General features: G+C 43.1%; 1 protein-coding gene and 2 long non-coding RNA genes across 3 annotated transcripts; all 3 read left to right on the top strand.

The window, feature by feature from the left end:
* Positions 1–40: 40 nt before the first annotated feature.
* LOC109198050 (uncharacterized) lies at positions 41–14,157 on the top strand. The gene is made up of 3 exons (XR_002059034.2): positions 41–97; positions 2,559–2,606; positions 14,098–14,157. It is a non-coding gene; the product is annotated as an uncharacterized LOC109198050 (long non-coding RNA).
* Positions 14,154–15,210, top strand: LOC112845674 (tonsoku-like protein). Its single transcript, XM_025905089.1, has 2 exons — positions 14,154–14,197; positions 14,744–15,210. Exons 1-2 carry the CDS (start codon positions 14,167–14,169, stop codon positions 14,938–14,940), a joined length of 228 nt encoding a protein of 75 aa, XP_025760874.1. The 5' UTR covers positions 14,154–14,166; the 3' UTR covers positions 14,941–15,210.
* A 5,886-nt stretch (positions 15,211–21,096) lies between these two features.
* On the top strand, positions 21,097–23,234 carry LOC109198051 (uncharacterized). Its single transcript, XR_002059035.2, has 2 exons — positions 21,097–21,155; positions 23,122–23,234. It is a non-coding gene; the product is annotated as an uncharacterized LOC109198051 (long non-coding RNA).
* Positions 23,235–23,458: the final 224 nt, after the last annotated feature.

Genomic DNA, 23,458 nt, shown 5'->3' with positions numbered 1-23,458 from the left:
ACAGCTATAATTGTGCTAACTTTGGTGAATGTGTTTGTTTTGCAGTAAACTGGATGAGGATCATCTCTACATGGCCTACGCAGACATCATGGCTAAGGTATCTGTTGCTGAGTACAACACTAAACATTTTGAATTGAAACTCACATAGCTGGCTTAGCAAGACGGTAAAACCTGTTATTGTTCTGCGTGCTGTTTATGTCATCGACCAGGGATGATGCTTTTGGGCTGATGGATTACTTGCAGGGCGCTGTACTGCCTAATCAAATCACTTTGCAACTGGCACTCCCTACCTTCAGTGTAGAATAGTTTAGTGTGGCTGAAAGCTAAGAGAGGGAAAAGAAATTAAAAACAGATGCACCAAACTGTGGCAAATTAACCAAATGTTAGCGCTGCACTGTTAACAGTAGCACTAGCAGCTGCACTATAATAGTCTTCTGGATGGTAGAGTTGTTGTTGGTTTAGGACACTGTTAATATATCACTGCTTAGTGATTGCAGTCCGAATTGGGTCTGCTGGGTATTTTTCAGACACTTATGCTGTCAAGGCCGGGAGCAGTACGTGGGAGTGAACATAAGTGCAGACACAATACAGAGCGGAAATAAGATTTCACAAGTTTTATTGAAATACAGAATAACTATGGTGAGACATGAATACGTGGCAGGGAAATCTCTGACGAGGAGTCTTGCAGGTGGCTCTGGAGGCGGGTAGCCCTCTGAGTGTTGAGTGAGTGAGTTGGGTTCCAGCCTTGTATTCTAGTAATGCAGAGGAAGCAGCAGGCAGGAGGACAGGCAGGTGAGACAGTGAGTATTTAAGTCGAGAGAAGCAAGTTGCAGAATGAAGCTGGGATTTGACTGTGGAGACCAGCGTCCAGAGGAAGGAGTAAGGTGGTGACTTGACGAGATTGCTAAAGCACAAAGAGATCAAGTACTTGGCATGAACAAGAAACGAACTGGTGAAGAACTGATGGCAAACTGGTTTAAATACTGTCTTGCTGAATGCCACAGATGGAAACGCGTGGAGAAGTGTAGGTGTTGAACAGGGCTCCCCCCAAAAGGCGAGCAGAGCGCAAGGCCAGGACAGAAACACTGAACACTGACCTGGATCATGACATATATATAAACAAAGAATGGTGTGTTTAGCTTTAGGATCAACCAAGTTCCCAAATAAAAATAAAAACTGTTTGTGGTGAACACTACACATCGAATAAAAAATTAAAGCATGTGAGACTCAATCTCACTGCAACACTTTGCCAGGCAAAGTGTGCATGGATCTGACAGACAGAAAGATCTGACAGACATGCTCCTAATGAGAAGACGGATGGTGTCCTGGGGATCTCCTGCAGATCCGGACCAGGGTATCACCGAACTTCTGGAAAGTTGAGGTGTTTTATTGGATCTATGTCAGCCGGCATGGGGGGCAGTTAGTGGTATCAGGCATTGTCATTCCGAAGGAACTACATGCATACTCGAGCCACATGAGGCAGGCATTGTCAGGCACCAGGAGGAACCAGGATCCAATGCATCTACCATAGGGTCTGATGTGAGTCCAAGGATTTCATCCCATTACTTAATGGGAGTCAGGGTGCCATTACCTAGTCTGTTAGAGGTTTGTGCGTCTGTCCATGGATATGCCTCCCCAGACCAGTCATCTGAACGATGTTACAGGCGGCATATGTTCTCCACAGCTTCTCTAGACCCTTTCACATCTGTACATGTGCTCAGGGTGAACCTGCTATCATCTGTGAAAAGCACAGGGCACCAGTGGTGGACCATTCTGGTATTCTACGGCAAATGCCAGACGGTGCTGGGCAGTCAGCAGAGGGTTGACAAGAGGAGCTCTGTCCCCAGGCCACCATCATAAAGTCGTTTGTTGATTGTTGATCAGAGACATTCATGTCAGTGGCCCCTTAATTTACCGTTCGATCTACCTCACCTATAGTCACGAGCTGTGGGTAGTGACCGAAAGAACGAGATGTGATAAAAGCGGCGGAATGAGCTTCCTCTGAAGGGTGGCTGGCCTTCCCTTAGAGATAGGCTGAGAAGTTCAGCATTCGGGAGGGGCCAAGTGAGCCGCGCTCTCCACATCGAAGGAGCCAGTTGAGGTGGTTCGGGCATCTGACAAGGATGTCCCCTGGGGCTCCTGGGTGAGGTTCCGGGCATGTCCACCGGGAGATGGCCCGGGGCAGACCAGGACACGCTGGAGAGATTATATCTCTCGGCTGGCCTGGGAACGCCTTGGTGTTTCCCCGGACAAGCTGAGGAGGTGGCTGGGAGAGGGAGGTCTGGGCTTCTCTGCTTGGGGAGATGGATGGATGGGCCTTCTGCAGGTCATTTTGTAGAACTCTGGCAAGTTTTCATCTTGTTCATCTTTGCACAAAGCAGCAATACCGGCTCCCATCATTCGTAACATCTGGTTTAAAAAAACAAAGATGGTGACACCGAAAATACTCAGTTTGATGCCTCAGTGCTTTGGAACTTCCGTCGCTGATGTGGCTATATCTATCCGAGTAATCAGTCTGTAGTTTGTATGCTTTTTTTCACCTTTCTCCCTTCCTTCAGAGTTGCCATGATGAAGAGGATGACGATGGAGAAGTGAAGAGTTTTGAAGTAGGTGATCATCGGTCTTGAATCTCCACTAGTCTCCTCAAGTTTTTAGCAGTTTCATTTTTAGATGGTCTGCAATGATATGTGTCACCTTTCTACAAGGAAAAGAGATGGAGAGCAGAAGCTGTTGTATCAGCAGGCTCGGCTGCACGACCGTGGCGCTGCTGAGATGGTGCTCCAAACCATCAGTGCTAGTAAAGGTAGTCTTGCCTATCGCCCCCTACTCTTTACTGTAACTCAGCGGTGGCAAATATATTATGGCCTTGTGGATAGAACCAGGCTGTCCAATCCCTATGCCTGCTTACTCATTGATGTGTTAAAAGTAATTTGTTCTGGATATGACTGTTTGGGAGCCTATTCTTAGATTCACCGTTTCACACTAATTCACAATTTGATGATATTTGATGTTTTTATCACCTGTGCAAAGTGTACTTGGCAACAGTTTGTGTCTTGCTGTGCGTCTGTTTCCTTTTGACACATTTCTAAGTTTGAACATTTAGTATGTATGCACAGAGGTGTTGCTTGATGAGTACACACACAGACATTACAATATAGAAGTGTGGTTTAAAGATAAAAAAACAAAAACAAAAACGATTAGTTGTGAATTAATTTTCCCTTTTATGGAGCAGAAAACGTTACTGGATGCTAGCTAATAGGCTACATTTGGATGTCAAATATTTATAGGGGGAAAAATGGAAATTATGGATATGAAATAAATGTCTCTTTGTTGCTTAACCTGCAGGGTGTCAGGTCTCTGGCCCTGGGAGAGTGAGACCTGGACGTTTGTCAGAGCTGGTCCAGGATATCCGTCTTTGCTCTCAGGCCCTCAACAAGCTGGACCGACAGACCTTGAAGCAGAGCTGGACAGGACTCAGTCACACGGACACTTTCTCGACCGAAACTCCAAGTGCCTCCTCTCCGCCACCTCCACTTGAGGGTGGGAGGTGTGATGATGTCGGCAGAACTTTGCTTCTGATGTCTACTCTTTATCACTGACGGTGGATTTTGAGCCAGTGTTCATAATAAAAGTGGTCATTTTTATAAACATTTTGTTTAGTGAGGCTACACCAAAAAGAAACAAGATAAACCAAATAAAGTGACATGCTGTCCACCACAATCTGTTGATAGCTTGTGTTTTATGCATTTTTGTCTGCCTTATTTATACATGTAAAGCTCTGTATCTGTATAAAGAGTTTGTGTTAGTGTGCGAGAGGTTTGTGTCGCAATTGGTCCTGTTTTAATAAATAATAATAAATAAATAAAGTTTCATTTATATAGCACCTTTCAGACAGAATCACAAAGTGCTGCACATAAAATTACAAGTCATAAAAAGATTTAAAAAGACTAAATAAACAGGCAAAAATTAACCAAAAGCAGTTTTAAAAGGTGAGTTTTGAGTTGTGTTTTAAAAACAGCTACTGAGTCCACAGTTCTTATGCTTGGGGGAGAGAGTTCCACAGTCTAGGGGCCACAGTGGCAAAAGCTCTATCACCCTTAGTCCTCCTCTTAGTATTTTTTTATAGCAAGTAAGCCCAGATCAGATGACCTCAAAGACCTGCTGGGGACATAAGGCTGTAGCAGATCAAAGATGTAGGCAGGTGCCAGTCCATGCACAGCTCTGTAGGTCAAGACCAGGATCTTAAAATCGACTCTAAATTTAACAGGAAGCCAGTGTAACTGAGATAACAACGGTGTCACATGTGAGTACTTGGAGGATTTTGTCAAAGCCTAGCTGCAGCGTTTTGCACAACCTGCAGACGATCCAGAGAACCTTTGCTAAGACACATAAACAGCGAATTGCAATAATCCAAGCGTGACGAGATAAATGCATGTATAGCAATCTCCAGTTCAGATCGAGATAAATTCGGGCTTAGCCTAGCCACATTTCTTGAATGATAAAACAAGACCGAACCAGAGATTTCACATGCCCATCCAATGTGAAACTGGAGTCAAAGGTGACACCTAAATTCCTGACAGAGGATTTAACATAGAGTGAGGGAGGACCAAGGGCTTTCACTATCTGCGATAGGAATCTATCAGGGGCGCATACGAGGACTTTGGTTTTCCCTCGTTGAGCTGGAGGAAATTTGCAGCCGTCCTACGTTTGATCAAATCTAAGCAATCATTCAGACGCTGAAGCTTAGATAATCCTCGGGCATAAAGAAATGTACAACTGAATATCATCAGCATAACAATGATAAGAAATGTCCTCAAAAGAGCCCATTATATGCTGGAGGGGAAGAAGATAAATTAAAAACAATAAAGGCCCCAAAACTGACCCTTGAGGGACACCATAAGTAAGGGAGGTAGAGGATGACCTAAAATCGGAGACTGCCACAGAAAAGGATCGGTGATGGAGATAAGAGGAGAACCACTCTAATGCAGTTCCAGATACACCAACCCATTTTTTCAGCCTTTCAATGAGGATGTGATGGTCAGCTGTGTCGAAAGCTGATGTGAGGTCCAACATGAGTAGAACAGAGCATTTTCCTGCATCATTATCCATCAAGATATCACTTGAGACCCTAAGAAGAGCTGTCTCCGTGGAATGAAACTGACGAAAACCGGACTGAAACTTATCGTAAATGCCATGTTTATCTAGAGCTGCCATAAGTTGCTTATTATATTTTGTAGGATTTGATTTAAAAAAACACAAACACAATTAAAGTAACCAACGATGCTATACGTTGACATTGTTCTTTCACTGTAAGAATCAGCAGGCTATGGTGAATAATCACAGCGATTTTCAGGTCTCTGAAGAAATCTATCTAGGAGCTATGACAGTGTAAAGACACCCTGCAATTTTAAATGTGCGGCGACATTTGAATGAGGCGCGTACCAGTAGAGGGAGCCAACGCACCACGAATGGTGCACAGCCACAGATGAGCTTTGTGTCATTTATTTGTGACATGCAGGATTGTCCGCAAAGAAATGTGGATAAGTTGTAAATCAAAGCTAAAGAGCTCATTGCAGCTGTCATTTTCACTGAAGTCTCCATAGACTTTGAATGGGGACGTTTCTGACTTTGTGTTGCTTGGAGGCCATTTGCGAGAAAACGGCAACTCCTGCGATAATGACGGTGGCATTTTGTGAAAGGCAAGAAAAATACCTACGTTTTGATGTATAATTTGTGTTAATGAAGGCAAAATTGACGTGAAGAAGAGATTGAGAAAGCGACAATGCCTGGCGTGTTTGGCGGTGGGTAGCAAGGCTAAGAAGCAATATTGAGGTAAAAGTTGAGGGATTTTGGGACAGCGGTAAAAAGGCAGAGAGAGCCCGTCTATAGGCTCGCCTGTAGGCTTCTAAGCAAGCGTAGCAGGTGAATTTCAGAGCCAGGGACTATTATTGTTTGTTTGGTATGTATCCCCAACAAATGGTCCGCATGGGATTCGAACCACTGCCCCCTGTCTTCAATCTCCGCCATAGGGCCTGTCACTTTCCCATGAGCCACGAGGGCGGCCAATGGAATGGGCGCAATTCTGGTATATTTATCTTCTTCTTTTTTTTTTTTTTTTTTTTTTTTTTTTTTTTTAGCTCGATAGCTAGCCGGGAGCTCCAGGGCCACTGAAGCCGCCGAGAACGGCACAACTCCCGGCACGTCATTTTCAGATCACCGCGGACTTTCGCTACTCTGGTTAACGTAAGTCACTTAGACAAGCTAGAAATGATATTGTTTGGCTTTTTTCAGTGTTTTATTTGTTCGTCAGTAAATCGGTTTGGCTGAGATTAAAGGGATTAGATTCGATAAAATAAAACTTTATTAATCCCCCGGGTGGGTTCCTCCTTGGTTTTCTCACAGCTGACCAAACGTCAAACAGAAAACCAATTAAACAAAAGTGTGAGATGGTCGACAGTTTACGCCAGCGTCCTGTTATAATTTAGATAGCAAGGAGCAGGCGGCCGAGTTTATTCAACTCCACCGAGACAGCGGTGACGCTAACCAGAAGGCTAGACCGTCCAATTTCCCCAGCCATTTACTTCCGGCCTACCCGACCTTCTGAGGACCCGGCCCACGTAGACCGCTCAGGCCGGGTCCTCAGGAGGATGCAGCCCATGAATTTGGACACGACCAATAACTGGTGCACCAACCATATCTTTTCTTGTGTAAATGTAAATTTGTCTGTTATTGTGTAAATACATTCGCTATTGTGTACTCTACACACACGGAGAGATGCCAAACTGCCTTTCACTGTTCTTGTAACAGTGACAATAAAAAGCTATTCTGTTCTATTCTATTCTATATTTGCTTGATATAATGTTTACATGTCTATTTGTTTTTAAAAATCTACCATGACTGGTTGGGGTGAGGTGTATGACAATAACAATCAATTATTTGCAGTATTGGTATTCCTGAGGTAACCTTTAGTAACAGCAAAATAACTCTGCCTTAGCTTTGTAAAATTTTCATTACTAATTACTGAATAAATATTTTTTGCTCATGACATCTTTGATAGGATTTTGTAGGTCACAGAATACCTGTTGTTTGATCGAAGTTAATAATTCTTTTGCAGAAAGACACAGAGGACGAAGTTCGAGAGGTCATCAGGAACAACCTACATTTACAAGGAAAGGTAAGAAAAGGACACAAGTTACTTAAAGTATACTTACACATTATGCCTCTGGGCTTAGATTTTGCCATGGTGTCAGGTTGTTGTCAGTTTATCTTATTCTTGTGAAAGTAATGTCAAAGGACTGGTTTAAGAGAAATTCTTCAAATCTGGCACAAGGATGAAGTGATTCGATTTTGATGGTCGGTGGGCAAACTCGCAAAATTTAGAGTCAAGTACTCAGATTCAGTTTAAATTTCACACAAATCTAGAGTAAGAGGACCTAAACGAACTGATGAACCTTTATGTCCATAAGATAAATAAGGCTACTTCACAGTGATATCATAGGTTATCCGAAAGATATAGAATAGGAAATTCAATCTGTCAACAAGTGATTGAAGGAACTCTATCACTCCACATAGCCCCTATCCCACTAACATCACTAAACTCGTCTGTACGGGAGAGTACAGGCTGTATCAAAAAGAATCATTCGATTTCAAAGTGCTTTCATTCTGCAGCCATTCACCCGGAACAATTGCATTACAACAGCAGTGGCTGCAGTGACTACAGTGAACTATGGGATGCCGTATTTCATTGATTATTCATAAACATTGAACATTTTGTATGTAAAACTTTATATTCAGCCATGTATTTTAAATTTAGTGTAAGCTTAAAATACAGCCTTTTGAAAGTGTATGATTTATTTTTGATACACTGTATATTCCAGAGTCATATGTGAAGCCATCTACTTGACAGCTAAAGCTTCACCCACACTGGGTCAGGAAACAGGACAATGATCCCAAACACACCAGCAGGAGAAAGAACTGAATCTGAAGTTATAGAGTGACTGAAATACTGAAAGTAGCAGGACCTTAAGAGTGCTGTGCGTAAATGAATGGCTTCAAACCTAAATCAACTGAAGCAACGTTATAAACAAGGGTGGGCCAAAATTCTGCCACAATGATTTTAAAGACTTACGAAGTCATACAAAAAAACAACCAATTCAAGTTATTGCCAGCAAGGTAGTTATACAAGCTACTGAATCATGAGCTTTACATGTGGTGTTTCTGTGTTTTGGCTTTTGTTTTGTTAAAGTCGAGACAGATGTAAACCAGTTGGTAGATGTTGGTTGGTACTATATATTTATATATTCACAAAGGTGCTTAACCTTGTGAATGGGCCAATAGAGTCATGCATTTCCTCTGTGTGTCTTACAAAGTCAGAGGACCCAGCAATTCGTTGGCAGATGGCTCTGTACAGAGACCTCCCAAACCACTATGAGGATACTACTGACCCAGAGAAGACTGTGGAGAGAATCCTGGATATTGGTCATGTCCTCTTCCACCTGGAGCAGGTCTATATATTCAAGTTTGAGTTGATTTTGCGCATTTTTGTGCCAACGTAGAGAGTATAGCTTTAAGGTACCCCACGGTCCTCTTAAACTAGCTGATTGGTCTTCATTAAAGCTGACCACATACTTCTCCAGGATAATATGGCTTCCAGATGGTAAGGTACACCAACTAAATATCTAGTATACTGAGTGGTTCAGTTTGTGTCTTCAGGTGGAGCATCCTCAGCGCAGTAAGAAGGCTGTGTGGCACAAACTGCTTTCAAAACAGAGGAAGAGAGATGTCGTCGCTTGCTTCAGGATGGCACCACTCTATAACTTGCCAAGGTATGTTCTCAAACACACACACATGTAAAATGAAGAAGAAATATTTAAAATTCTGCACTTTATTATTTTCCCACCCTCATCTACAGCCACACCTCGGGCTAGTGAGGAAAGGTTGTGGATATATGTTGCACCTACAGTGCAGCCCTTTATAAGCAGCAGAAGATGGGTAGATAAACAGTTATTAGTCATCCATGTATCTCTCTCATACTAGGCACCGGGCTGTAAACTTGTTCCTGCAGGGCTATGAAAAGTCCTGGATGGAGACAGAGGAGCACTACTTTGAAGATAAACTCATAGAAGACCTCGCTGTAAGTTCATTTCATTTAAAAAAAACAAAACGAGTGGAATTCTTCTGACTACTCTGGAATTTTTGCTTGTTTTGAAGGCAAATTATGTGTTAATTTCTTCAGTGTATAGCAGAGTTTTAGCACTTTGTGAATGTGTGTTGATTTCAGAAACCAGGTGAACAGGAGCCATCTGAGGAAGAGGAGGGGCAGAAACACAAACACATAGATCCCCTGCATCAGCTCATCCAGCTGTTCAGCAGAACAGCCCTAACAGAAAAATGGTGTGTATTTTACACACTACCTGTTAAAAGTCCCTATTTTTCCAGTTATTTGTTGCAGTTCATGTCGTTAAAGTCCAATGAATAGCTTGAAATGGTACAAAGGTAAGTGGTGAGCTGCCAGAGGTTAGGTTACCCAAAACTGAAAAATAATGTACATTTCAGAATTATACCAAAAGGCCTTTTTCAGGGACACAACATGGGTTAACAATTCAAAGCTGTTCTGCAGCAGTGAAGGTTGATCAAGCCTTGAAAGCTGCTGCTACTAATTCCTACAGGTGTTCCAACTTGGATTAATTCCAACCCCCTCTGTCTGCATAAAGCAGTGTTGGTGCCATACCCTTGTGAGCATCAGCTGAACAGTACTGTACTGCAGTAAGTAGTGTGTTGCTACAAAAATGGTGAGAAAAAGACCATTAACAGTGGAAGAGAGAGAGACCATCATAACACTTAAAAATGTAGGTCTGTCCTGACAAAGAAAGTCAAAGTGTCAGTGAGTACAGTTTCCTTCACCATCAAACGCACTGAGAAACAAACTGTGACAGGAAGAGGTCTGCAGACCCAAAGACACGACTGAATCACAGGACAAGGTTCTGAGAGTTAACAGCTTGTGTGATAGGCAGCTCACAGGACAACAGCTTCAAGCACATCTATCTCAAGGAGCTTCGTGATGTAGTCACCTGAAATGGTTTCATTTCACAGGTGTGCCTGTCAGGGTTCATTTGTGGAGTTTCTTGCCTTCTTAATGGGGTTGGGACCATCAGGTGTGTTGTGCAGAAGTCAGGTTGGTACACAGCTGACAGCCCTGTTTGACAACTGTATTAATTTATAATATGGCAACAACCAATGAGGTAAGTAAAGAGAAATGACAGCCCATCAGTCAGTCTGGGAAATTGCTAAAACTCTGAATGTGTCCCCAAGTGCAGTCAGGAAAAAACGCTATGACAAAACTGGACCGCCCCAGGAAAGGAAGACCAAGAGTCACCTCTGCTGCTGAGGATACATTCATCCGAGTCCCGAGGCTCAGAAATCGCAAGTTAACAGCAGCTCAGATTAGAGCCCAGATAGATGCCACACAGAGCTCCAGTAGCAGACACATCTCTACATCAACTGTTCAGAGTGTGTGAATCAGGCCTTTATGGTCAAATAGCTGCTAAGAAACCACGACTAAGGAAAAGCAACAAGCAGAAGAGATTTGTTTGGGCCAAGAAACACAAGGAGTGGACATTAGACCAGTGGAAATCTGTGCTGTGGTCTGATGAGTCCAAATCTGAGATCTTTGATTCCACCCACCGTGTCTTTGTGTGACGCAGAAAAGGTGAACGGATGGTCTCCACATGCACGGTTCCCACTGTGAAGCATGGAGGAGGAGGTGTGATGGTGTGGGAGTGCTTTGGTGGTGACACCATTGCTGGGATTTTTTTCAAAATTGAAGGCACACTGAACCAGCATGGCTGCCACAGCATCCTGCAGCGACATGCCATCTCATCCAGTTTGTGTTTAGTTGGACCGTCATTTATTTTCCAACAGTACAATGAGCCCAAACACACCTCCAGGCTGTGCGAGGGCTGTTTGACCAAGAAGGAGAGTGATGGAGGCCTGGCCTCCACAGTCACCTGACCTAAACCCAATGGAGATGGTTTGGGATGAGATGGAGCACAGAGGAAGGCAAAAGGACCAACAAGTGCTCAGCATCTCTGGGAACTCCTTCAAGACTTTTGGAAAACCATTTCAGGTGACCACCTCATGAAGCTCATGGAGAGAGAATGCCAAGAGTGTGCAAAGCAGTAATCAAAGCAAAGGGCGGCTATTTTAAAGAATCTGAAATATAAAACATGTAAATATTCATCAAAATAATGAAAAACTGTTAAATGAGAAGATGTCATTTCAGTCAGTGGTGCACCAAAATTATTTTCCTTAATACAGCTATAATTGTGCTAACTTTGGTGAATGTGTTTGTTTTTGCAGTAAACTGGATGAGGATCATCTCTACATGGCCTACGCAGACATCATGGCTAAGGTATCTGTTGCTGAGTACCAACACTAAACACTTTTGAATTGAAACTCACATAGCTGGCTTAGCATAGACGGTAAAAAACCTGTTATTGTTCTGCGTGCTGTTTATGTCATCGACCAGGGATGATGCTTTTGGGCTGATGGATTACTTGCAGGGCGCTGTACTGCCTAATCAAATCACTTATTGCAACTGGCACCTCCCCTACCTTCAGTGTAGAATAGTTTAGTGTGGCCTGAAAAGCTAAGAGAGGGAAAAGAAATTAAAAACAGATGCACCAAACTGTGGCAAATTAACCAAATGTTAGCAGCTGCACTGTTAACAGTAGCACTAGCAGCTGCACTAGTAACTAGTCTTCTGGATGGTAGAGTTGTTGTTGGTTTAGGACACTGTTAATATATCACTGCTTAGTGATTGCACTCCGAATTGGGTCTGCTGGGTATATTTCTTCAGACACTTCATGCTGTCAAGGCCGGGAGAGCAGTACGTGGGAGTGAACATAAGTGCAGACACAATACAGAGCGGAAATAAGATTTCACAAGTTTTATTGAAATCACAGAATAAACTATGGTGAGACATGAATACGTGGCAGGGAAATCTCTGACGAGGAGTCTTGCAGGTGGCTCTGGAGGCGGGTAGCCCTCTGAGTGTTGAGTGAGTGAGTTGGGTTCCAGCCTTGTATTCTAGTAATGCAGAGGAAGCAGCAGGCAGGAGGACAGGCAGGTGAGAGCAGTGAGTAATTTAAGTCGAGAGAAGCAAGTTGCAGAATGAAGCTGGGATTTGACTGTGGAGACCAGCGTCCAGAGGAAGGAGTAAGGTGGTGACTTGACGAGATTGCTAAAGGCACAAAAGAGATCAAGTACTTGGCATGAACAAAGAAACGAACTGGTGAAGAACTGATGGCAACACTGGTTTTAAATACTGTCTTGCTGAATGCCACAGATGGAAAACGCGTGGAGAAGTGTAGGTGTTGAACCAGGGCTCCACCCCAAAAGGCAGATGCAGAGCGCAAGGCCAGGACAGAAAACCACTGAACACAGACCTGGATCATGACATATATATAAACACAAAGAATGGTGTGTTTAGCTTTAGGATCAACCAAGTTCCCCAAAATAAAAATAAAAAACTGTTTGTGGTGAACACCTACACATCGAATAAAAATTAAAGCATGTGAGACTCAATCTCACTGCACACTTTGCCAGGCAAAGTGTGCATGGATCTGACAGACAGAAAGATCTGACAGACATGCTCCTAATGAGAAGACGGATGGTGTCCTGGGGGATCTCCTGCCAGATCCGGACCAGGGTATCACCGAACTTCTGGAAAAGTTGAGGTGTTTTATTGGATCTATGTCAGCCGAGCATGGGGGGCAGTTAGTGGTATCAGGCATTGTCATTCCGAAGGAACTACATGCATACTCGAGCCACATGAGGCCAGGCATTGTCAGGCACCAGGAGGAACCCAGGATCCAATGCATCACCATAGGGTCTGATGTGAGTCCAAGGATTTCATCCCATTACTTAATGGGAGTCAGGGTGCCATTACCTAGTCTGTTAGAGGTTTGTGCGTCTGTCCATGGATATGCCTCCCCAGACCAGTCATACTGAACGATGTTACAGGCGGCATAATGTTCTCCACAGCTTCTCTAGACCCTTTCACATCTGTCACATGTGCTCAGGGTGAACCTGCTATCATCTGTGAAAAGCACAGGGCACCAGTGGTGGACCATTCTGGTATTCTACGGCAAATGCCAGACGGTGCTGGGCAGTCAGCAGAGGGTTGACAAGAGGAAGCTCTGTCCCCAGGCCACCATCATAAAGTCGTTTGTTGATTGTTGATCAGAGACATTCATGTCAGTGGCCCCTTAATTTACCGTTCGATCTACCCTCACCTATAGTCACGAGCTGTGGGTAGTGACCGAAAGAACGAGACTGTGAATACAAGCGGCGGAAATGAGCTTCCTCTGAAGGGTGGCTGGCCTCTCCCTTAGAGATAGGCTGAGAAGTTCAGCCATTCGGGAGGGGCCCAGAGTAGAGCCGCTGCTCCTCCACATCGAAAGGAGCCAGTTGAGGTGGTTCGGGCATCTGACAAGGATGTCCCCTGGGCGCCTCCTGGGTGAGGTTTTCCGGGCATGTCCCACCGGGAGATGGCCCCGGGGCAGACCCAGGACACGCTGGAGAGATTATATCTCTCGGCTGGCCTGGGAACGCCTTGGTGTTTCCCCGGACAAGCTGGAGGAGGTGGCTGGGGAGAGGGAGGTCTGGGCTTCTCTGCTTGGGGAGATGGATGGATGGGCCTTCTGCAGGTCATTTTGTAGAACTCTGGCAAGTTTCATCTTGTTCATCTTTGCACAAAGCAGCAGATACCGGCCCTCCCCATCATTCGTAACATCTGGTTTAAAAAAACAAAGATGGTGACACCGAAAATACTCAGTTTGATGCCTCAGTGCTTTGGAACTTCCCGTCGCTGATGTGGCTATATCTATCCGAAGTAATCAGTCTGTAGTTTGTATGCTTTTTTTCACCTTTCTCCCTTCCTTCAGAGTTGCCATGATGAAGAGGATGACGATGGAGAAGTGAAGAGTTTTGAAGTAGGTGATCAATCGGTCTTGAATCTTCCACTAGTCTCCTCAAGTTTTTAGCAGTTTCATTTTTAGATGGTCTGCAATGATATGTGTCACCTTTCTAACAAAGGAAAAAGAGATGGAGAAGCAGAAGCTGTTGTATCAGCAGGCTCGGCTGCACGACCGTGGCGCTGCTGAGATGGTGCTCCAAACCATCAGTGCTAGTAAAGGTAAGTCTTGCCTATCGCCCCCTACTCTTTACTGTAACTCAGCGGTGGCAAATATATTATGGCCCTTGTGATAGAACCAGGCTGTCCAATCCCTATGCCTGCTTACTCATTGATGTGTTAAAAGTAATTTGTTCTGGATATGACTGTTTGGGAGCCTATTCTTAGATTCACCGTTTCACACTAATTCACAATTTGATGATATTTGATGTTTTTATCACCTGTGCAAAGTTGTACTTGGCAACAGTTTGTGTCTTGCTGTGCGTCTGTTTCCTTTTGACACATTTCTAAGTTTGAACATTTAGTATGTATGCACAGAGGTGTTGCTTGATGAGTACACACACAGACATTACAATATAGAAGTGTGGTTTAAAGATAAAAAAACAAAAACAAAAACCGATTAGTTGTGAATTAATTTTCCCTTTTATGGAGCAGAAAACGTTACTGGATGCTAGCTAATAGGCTACATTTGGATGTCAAATATTTATAGGGGGAAAAATGGAAATTATGGATATGAAATAAAATGTCTCTTTGTTGCTTAACCTGCAGGGTGTCAGGTCTCTGGCCCCTGGGAGAGTGAAGACCTGGACAGTTTGTCAGAGCTGGTCCAGGATATCCGTCTTTGCTCTCAGGCCCTCAACAAGCTGGACCGACAGACCTTGAAGCAGAGCTGGGACAGGACTCAGTCACACGGACACTTTCTCGACCGAAACTCCAAGTGCCTCCTCTCCGCCACCTCCACTTGAGGGTGGGAGGTGTGATGATGTCGGCAGAACTTTGCTTCTGATGTCTACTCTTTATCACTGACGGTGGATTTTGAGCCAGTGTTCATAATAAAAGTGGTCATTTTTATAAACATTTTGTTTAGTGAGGCTACACCAAAAAGAAACAAGATAAAACCAAAATAAAGTGACATGCTGTCCACCAACAATCTGTTGATAGCTTGTGTTTTATGCATTTTTGTCTGCCTTATTTATACATGTAAAGCTCTGTATCTGTATAAAGAGTTTGTGTTAGTGTGCGAGAGGTTTTGTGTCGCAATTGGTCCTGTTTTAATAAATAAATAATAAATAAATAAAGTTTCATTTATATAGCACCTTTCAAGACAGAATCACAAAGTGCTGCACATAAAATTACAAGTCATAAAAAGATTTAAAAAGACTAAATAAAACAGGCAAAAAATTAACCAAAAGCAGTTTTAAAAAGGTGAGTTTTGAGTTGTGTTTTAAAAACAGCTACTGAGTCCACAGTTCTTAATGCTTGGGGGAGAGAGTTCCACAGTCTAGGGGCCACAGTGGCAAAAGCTCTATCACCCTTAGTCCTCCTCTTAGTATTTTTTTTATAGCAAGTAAGCCCAGATCAGATGACCTCAAAGACCTGCTGGGGACATAAGGCTGTAGCAGATCAAAGATGTAGGCAGGTGCCAGTCCATGCACAGCTCTGTAGGTCAAGACCAGGATCTTAAAATCGACTCTAAATTTAACAGGAAGCCAGTGTAACTGAGATAACAACGGTGTCACATGTGAGTACTTGGAGGATTTTGTCAAAAGCCTAGCTGCAGCGTTTTGCACAACCTGCAGACGATCCAGAGAACCTTTGCTAAGACACATAAACAGCGAATTGCAATAATCCAAGCGTGACGAGATAAATGCATGTATAGCAATCTCCAGTTCAGATCGAGATAAATTCGGGCTTAGCCTAGCCACATTTCTTGAATGATAAAAACAAGACCGAACCAGAGATTTCACATGCCCATCCAATGTGAAACTGGAGTCAAAGGTGACACCTAAATTCCTGACAGAGGATTTAACATAGAGTGAGGGAGGACCAAGGGCTTTCACTATCTGCGATAGGAATCTATCAGGGGCGCATACGAGGACTTTGGTTTTCCCCTCGTTGAGCTGGAGGAAATTTGCAGCCGTCCTACGTTTGATCAAATCTAAGCAATCATTCAGACGCTGAAGCTTAGATAAATCCTCGGGCATAAAAGAAATGTACAACTGAATATCATCAGCATAACAATGATAAGAAATGTCCTCAAAAGAGCCCATTATATGCTGGAGGGGAAGAAGATAAATTAAAAACAATAAAGGCCCCAAAACTGACCCTTGAGGGACACCATAAGTAAGGGAGGTAGAGGATGACCTAAAATCGGAGACTGCCACAGAAAAGGATCGGTGATGGAGATAAGAGGAGAACCACTCTAATGCAGTTCCAGATACACCAACCCATTTTTTCAGCCTTTCAATGAGGATGTGATGGTCAGCTGTGTCGAAAGCTGATGTGAGGTCCAACATGAGTAGAACAGAGCATTTTCCTGCATCATTATCCATCAAGATATCACTTGAGACCCTAAGAAGAGCTGTCTCCGTGGAATGAAACTGACGAAAACCGGACTGAAACTTATCGTAAATGCCATGTTTATCTAGAGCTGCCATAAGTTGCTTATTATATTTTGTAGGATTTGATTTAAAAAAACACAAACACAATTAAAGTAACCAACGATGCTATACGTTGACATTGTTCTTTCACTGTAAGAATCAGCAGGCTATGGTGAATAATCACAGCGATTTTCAGGTCTCTGAAGAAATCTATCTAGGAGCTATGACAGTGTAAAGACACCCTGCAATTTTAAATGTGCGGCGACATTTGAATGAGGCGCGTACCAGTAGAGGGAGCCAACGCACCACGAATGGTGCACAGCCACAGATGAGCTTTGTGTCATTTATTTGTGACATGCAGGATTGTCCGCAAAGAAATGTGGATAAGTTGTAAATCAAAAGCTAAAGAGCTCATTCTTGCACTGTTTTGATCAGAACACACGTGGGAATGTTCAAGTGTTGACAATTTGTAATTATAAAGTGAATTAGGGAAAGATAATCGATACTGCCACTGGCTAGTTTTCAACCCGGGTCTCCCGCTCCCAAAGCGCGTTCAGCCTGCCCTATAATATATTATAGGATTACAAAAATGTTCTGTAACACCAAAAATACACGGCCTGTCAACATCATTCCTTCACTGTAACAATCAGCAGGCTTTAATTAAAAAAGAAAAAAAAATCAAGGCGATTTCCAGGTCTATAAGGAAAAATACATCTAGGAGATATGAGGAGTTGAAAACGCCTCCGTTACAGAATTCCAGCTGTCATTTTCACTGAAGTCTCCATAGACTTTAAATGGGGACGTTTCTGACTTTGTGTTGCTTGGAGGCCATTTGCGAGAAAACGGCAACTCCTGCGATAATGACGGTGGCATTTTGTGAAAGGCAAGAAAAATACCTACGTTTTGATGTATAATTTGTGTTAATGAAGGCAAAATTGAGCGTTTGTTCAGACGTGAAGAAGAGATTGAGAAAGCGACAATGCCTGGCGTGTTTGGCGGTGGGTAGCAAGGCTAAGAAGCAATATTGAGGTAAAAGTTGAGGGATTTTGGGACAGCGGTAAAAAGGCAGAGAGAGCCCGTCTATAGGCTCGCCTGTAGGCTTCTAAGCAAGCGTAGCAGGTGAATTTCAGAGCCAGGGACTATTATTGTTTGTTTGGTATGTATCCCCAACAAATGGTCCGCATGGGATTCGAACCACTGCCCCCTGTCTTCAATCTCCGCCATAGGGCCTGTCACTTTCCCATGAGCCACGAGGGCGGCCAATGGAATGGGCGCAATTCTGGTATATTTATCTTCTTCTTTTTTTTTTTTTTTTTTTTTTAGCTCGATAGCTAGCCGGGAGCTCCAGGGCCACTGAAGCCGCCGAGAACGGCACAACTCCCGGCACGTCATTTTCAGATCACCGCGGACTTTCGCTACTCTGGTTAAACGTAAGTCACTTAGACAAGCTAGAAATGATATTGTTTGGCTTTTTTCAGTGTTTTATTTGTTCGTCAGTAAATCGGTTTGGCTGAGATTAAAGGGATTAGATTCGATAAAATAAAACTTTATTAATCCCCCGGGTGGGTTCCTCCTTGGTTTTCTCACAGCTGACCAAACGTCAAACAGAAAACCAATTAAACAAAAGTGTGAGATGGTCGACAGTTTACGCCAGCGTCCTGTTATAATTTAGATAGCAAGGAGCAGGCGGCTGAGTTTATTCAACTCCACCGAGACAGCGGTGACGCTAACCAGAAGGCTAGACCGTCCAATTTCCCCAGCCATTTACTTCCGGCCTACCCGACCTTCTGAGGACCCGGCCCACGTAGACCGCTCAGGCCGGGTCCTCAGGAGGATGCAGCCCATGAATTTGGACACGACCAATAACTGGTGCACCAACCATATCTTTTCTTGTGTAAATGTAAATTTGTCTGTTATTGTGTAAATACATTCGCTATTGTGTACTCTACACACACGGAGAGATGCCAAACTGCCTTTCACTGTTCTTGTAACAGTGACAATAAAAAGCTATTCTGTTCTATTCTATTCTATATTTGCTTGATATAATGTTTACATGTCTATTTGTTTTAAAAATCTACCATGACTGGTTGGGGTGAGGTGTATGACAATAACAATCAATTATTTGCAGTATTGGTATTCCTGAGGTCAACCTTTAGTAACAGCAAAATAACTCTGCCTTAGCTTTGTAAAATTTTCATTACTAATTACTGAATAAATATTTTTTGCTCATGACATCTTTGATAGGATTTTGTAGGTCACAGAATACCTGTTGTTTGATCGAAGTTAATAATTCTTTTGCAGAAAGACACAGAGGACGAAGTTCGAGAGGTCATCAGGAACAACCTACATTTACAAGGAAAGGTAAGAAAAGGACACAAGTTACTTAAAGTATACTTACACATTATGCCTCTGGGCTTAGATTTTGCCATGGTGTCAGGTTGTTGTCAGTTTATCTTATTCTTGTGAAAGTAATGTCAAAGGACTGGTTTAAGAGAAATTCTTCAAATCTGGCACAAGGATGAAGTGATTCGATTTTGATGGTCGGTGGGCAAACTCGCAAAATTTAGAGTCAAGTACTCAGATTCAGTTTAAATTTCACACAAATCTAGAGTAAGAGGACCTAAACGAACTGATGAACCTTTATGTCCATAAGATAAATAAGGCTACTTCACAGTGATATCATAGGTTATCCGAAAGATATAGAATAGGAAATTCAATCTGTCAACAAGTGATTGAAGGAACTCTATCACTCCACATAGCCCCTATCCCACTAACATCACTAAACTCGTCTGTACGGGAGAGTACAGGCTGTATCAAAAAGAATCATTCGATTTCAAAGTGCTTTCATTCTGCAGCCATTCACCCGGAACAATTGCATTACAACAGCAGTGGCTGCAGTGACTACAGTGAACTATGGGATGACGTATTTCATTGATTATTCATAAACATTGAACATTTTGTATGTAAAACTTTATATTCAGCCATGTATTTTAAATTTAGTGTAAGCTTAAAATACAGCCTTTTGAAAGTGTATGATTTATTTTTGATACACTGTATATTCCAGAGTCATATGTGAAGCCATCTACTTGACAGCTAAAGCTTCACCCACACTGGGTCAGGAAACAGGACAATGATCCCAAACACACCAGCAGGAGAAAGAACTGAATCTGAAGTTATAGAGTGACTGAAATACTGAAAGTAGCAGGACCTTAAGAGTGCTGTGCGTAAATGAATGGCTTCAAACCTAAATCAACTGAAGCAACGTTATAAACAAGGGTGGGCCAAAATTCTGCCACAATGATTTTAAAGACTTACGAAGTCATACAAAAAAACAACCAATTCAAGTTATTGCCAGCAAGGTAGTTATACAAGCTACTGAATCATGAGCTTTACATGTGGTGTTTCTGTGTTTTGGCTTTTGTTTTGTTAAAGTCGAGACAGATGTAAACCAGTTGGTAGATGTTGGTTGGTACTATATATTTATATATTCACAAAGGTGCTTAACCTTGTGAATGGGCCAATAGAGTCATGCATTTCCTCTGTGTGTCTTACAAAGTCAGAGGACCCAGCAATTCGTTGGCAGATGGCTCTGTACAGAGACCTCCCAAACCACTATGAGGATACTACTGACCCAGAGAAGACTGTGGAGAGAATCCTGGATATTGGTCATGTCCTCTTCCACCTGGAGCAGGTCTATATATTCAAGTTTGAGTTGATTTTGCGCATTTTTGTGCCAACGTAGAGAGTATAGCTTTAAGGTACCCCACGGTCCTCTTAAACTAGCTGATTGGTCTTCATTAAAGCTGACCACATACTTCTCCAGGATAATATGGCTTCCAGATGGTAAGGTACACCAACTAAATATCTAGTATACTGAGTGGTTCAGTTTGTGTCTTCAGGTGGAGCATCCTCAGCGCAGTAAGAAGGCTGTGTGGCACAAACTGCTTTCAAAACAGAGGAAGAGAGATGTCGTCGCTTGCTTCAGGATGGCACCACTCTATAACTTGCCAAGGTATGTTCTCAAACACACACACATGTAAAATGAAGAAGAAATATTTAAAATTCTGCACTTTATTATTTTCCCACCCTCATCTACAGCCACACCTCGGGCTAGTGAGGAAAGGTTGTGGATATATGTTGCACCTACAGTGCAGCCCTTTATAAGCAGCAGAAGATGGGTAGATAAACAGTTATTAGTCATCCATGTATCTCTCTCATACTAGGCACCGGGCTGTAAACTTGTTCCTGCAGGGCTATGAAAAGTCCTGGATGGAGACAGAGGAGCACTACTTTGAAGATAAACTCATAGAAGACCTCGCTGTAAGTTCATTTCATTTAAAAAAAACAAAACGAGTGGAATTCTTCTGACTACTCTGGAATTTTTGCTTGTTTTGAAGGCAAATTATGTGTTAATTTCTTCAGTGTATAGCAGAGTTTTAGCACTTTGTGAATGTGTGTTGATTTCAGAAACCAGGTGAACAGGAGCCATCTGAGGAAGAGGAGGGGCAGAAACACAAACACATAGATCCCCTGCATCAGCTCATCCAGCTGTTCAGCAGAACAGCCCTAACAGAAAAATGGTGTGTATTTTACACACTACCTGTTAAAAGTCCCTATTTTTCCAGTTATTTGTTGCAGTTCATGTCGTTAAAGTCCAATGAATAGCTTGAAATGGTACAAAGGTAAGTGGTGAGCTGCCAGAGGTTAGGTTACCCAAAACTGAAAAATAATGTACATTTCAGAATTATACCAAAAGGCCTTTTTCAGGGACACAACATGGGTTAACAATTCAAAGCTGTTCTGCAGCAGTGAAGGTTGATCAAGCCTTGAAAGCTGCTGCTACTAATTCCTACAGGTGTTCCAACTTGGATTAATTCCAACCCCCTCTGTCTGCATAAAGCAGTGTTGGTGCCATACCCTTGTGAGCATCAGCTGAACAGTACTGTACTGCAGTAAGTAGTGTGTTGCTACAAAAATGGTGAGAAAAAGACCATTAACAGTGGAAGAGAGAGAGACCATCATAACACTTAAAAATGTAGGTCTGTCCTGACAAAGAAAGTCAAAGTGTCAGTGAGTACAGTTTCCTTCACCATCAAACGCACTGAGAAACAAACTGTGACAGGAAGAGGTCTGCAGACCCAAAGACACGACTGAATCACAGGACAAGGTTCTGAGAGTTAACAGCTTGTGTGATAGGCAGCTCACAGGACAACAGCTTCAAGCACATCTATCTCAAGGAGCTTCGTGATGTAGTCACCTGAAATGGTTTCATTTCACAGGTGTGCCTGTCAGGGTTCATTTGTGGAGTTTCTTGCCTTCTTAATGGGGTTGGGACCATCAGGTGTGTTGTGCAGAAGTCAGGTTGGTACACAGCTGACAGCCCTGTTTGACAACTGTATTAATTTATAATATGGCAACAACCAATGAGGTAAGTAAAGAGAAATGACAGCCCATCAGTCAGTCTGGGAAATTGCTAAAACTCTGAATGTGTCCCCAAGTGCAGTCAGGAAAAAACGCTATGACAAAACTGGACCGCCCCAGGAAAGGAAGACCAAGAGTCACCTCTGCTGCTGAGGATACATTCATCCGAGTCCCGAGGCTCAGAAATCGCAAGTTAACAGCAGCTCAGATTAGAGCCCAGATAGATGCCACACAGAGCTCCAGTAGCAGACACATCTCTACATCAACTGTTCAGAGTGTGTGAATCAGGCCTTTATGGTCAAATAGCTGCTAAGAAACCACGACTAAGGAAAAGCAACAAGCAGAAGAGATTTGTTTGGGCCAAGAAACACAAGGAGTGGACATTAGACCAGTGGAAATCTGTGCTGTGGTCTGATGAGTCCAAATCTGAGATCTTTGATTCCACCCACCGTGTCTTTGTGTGACGCAGAAAAGGTGAACGGATGGTCTCCACATGCACGGTTCCCACTGTGAAGCATGGAGGAGGAGGTGTGATGGTGTGGGAGTGCTTTGGTGGTGACACCATTGCTGGGATTTTTTTCAAAATTGAAGGCACACTGAACCAGCATGGCTGCCACAGCATCCTGCAGCGACATGCCATCTCATCCAGTTTGTGTTTAGTTGGACCGTCATTTATTTTCCAACAGTACAATGAGCCCAAACACACCTCCAGGCTGTGCGAGGGCTGTTTGACCAAGAAGGAGAGTGATGGAGGCCTGGCCTCCACAGTCACCTGACCTAAACCCAATGGAGATGGTTTGGGATGAGATGGAGCACAGAGGGAAGGCAAAAGGACCAACAAGTGCTCAGCATCTCTGGGAACTCCTTCAAGACTTTTGGAAAACCATTTCAGGTGACCACCTCATGAAGCTCATGGAGAGAGAATGCCAAGAGTGTGCAAAGCAGTAATCAAAGCAAAGGGCGGCTATTTTAAAGAATCTGAAATATAAAACATGTAAATATTCATCAAAATAATGAAAAACTGTTAAATGAGAAGATGTCATTTCAGTCAGTGGTGCACCAAAATTATTTTCCTTAATACAGCTATAATTGTGCTAACTTTGGTGAATGTGTTTGTTTTTGCAGTAAACTGGATGAGGATCATCTCTACATGGCCTACGCAGACATCATGGCTAAGGTATCTGTTGCTGAGTACCAACACTAAACACTTTTGAATTGAAACTCACATAGCTGGCTTAGCATAGACGGTAAAAAAACCTGTTATTGTTCTGCGTGCTGTTTATGTCATCGACCAGGGATGATGCTTTTGGGCTGATGGATTACTTGCAGGGCGCTGTACTGCCTAATCAAATCACTTATTGCAACTGGCACCTCCCCTACCTTCAGTGTAGAATAGTTTAGTGTGGCCTGAAAAGCTAAGAGAGGGAAAAGAAATTAAAAACAGATGCACCAAACTGTGGCA

Source organism: Oreochromis niloticus, unplaced genomic scaffold, assembly GCF_001858045.2.
Source record: "Oreochromis niloticus isolate F11D_XX unplaced genomic scaffold, O_niloticus_UMD_NMBU tig00008498_pilon, whole genome shotgun sequence".
Lineage (NCBI taxonomy): Eukaryota > Metazoa > Chordata > Actinopteri > Cichliformes > Cichlidae > Oreochromis > Oreochromis niloticus.
This window is presented reverse-complemented; position numbering and strand designations above follow the sequence as displayed.

Excerpts from the sequence above, each read along its gene's own strand:
- LOC112845674 (XM_025905089.1), top strand. The coding sequence starts at position 14,167 with ATGGTGCTCCAAACCATCAGTGCTAGTAAAG. Across the intron at positions 14,198-14,743 it reads AACCATCAGTGCTAGTAAAG|GGTGTCAGGTCTCTGGCCCC; the intron begins GTAAGTCTTGCC and ends CTTAACCTGCAG.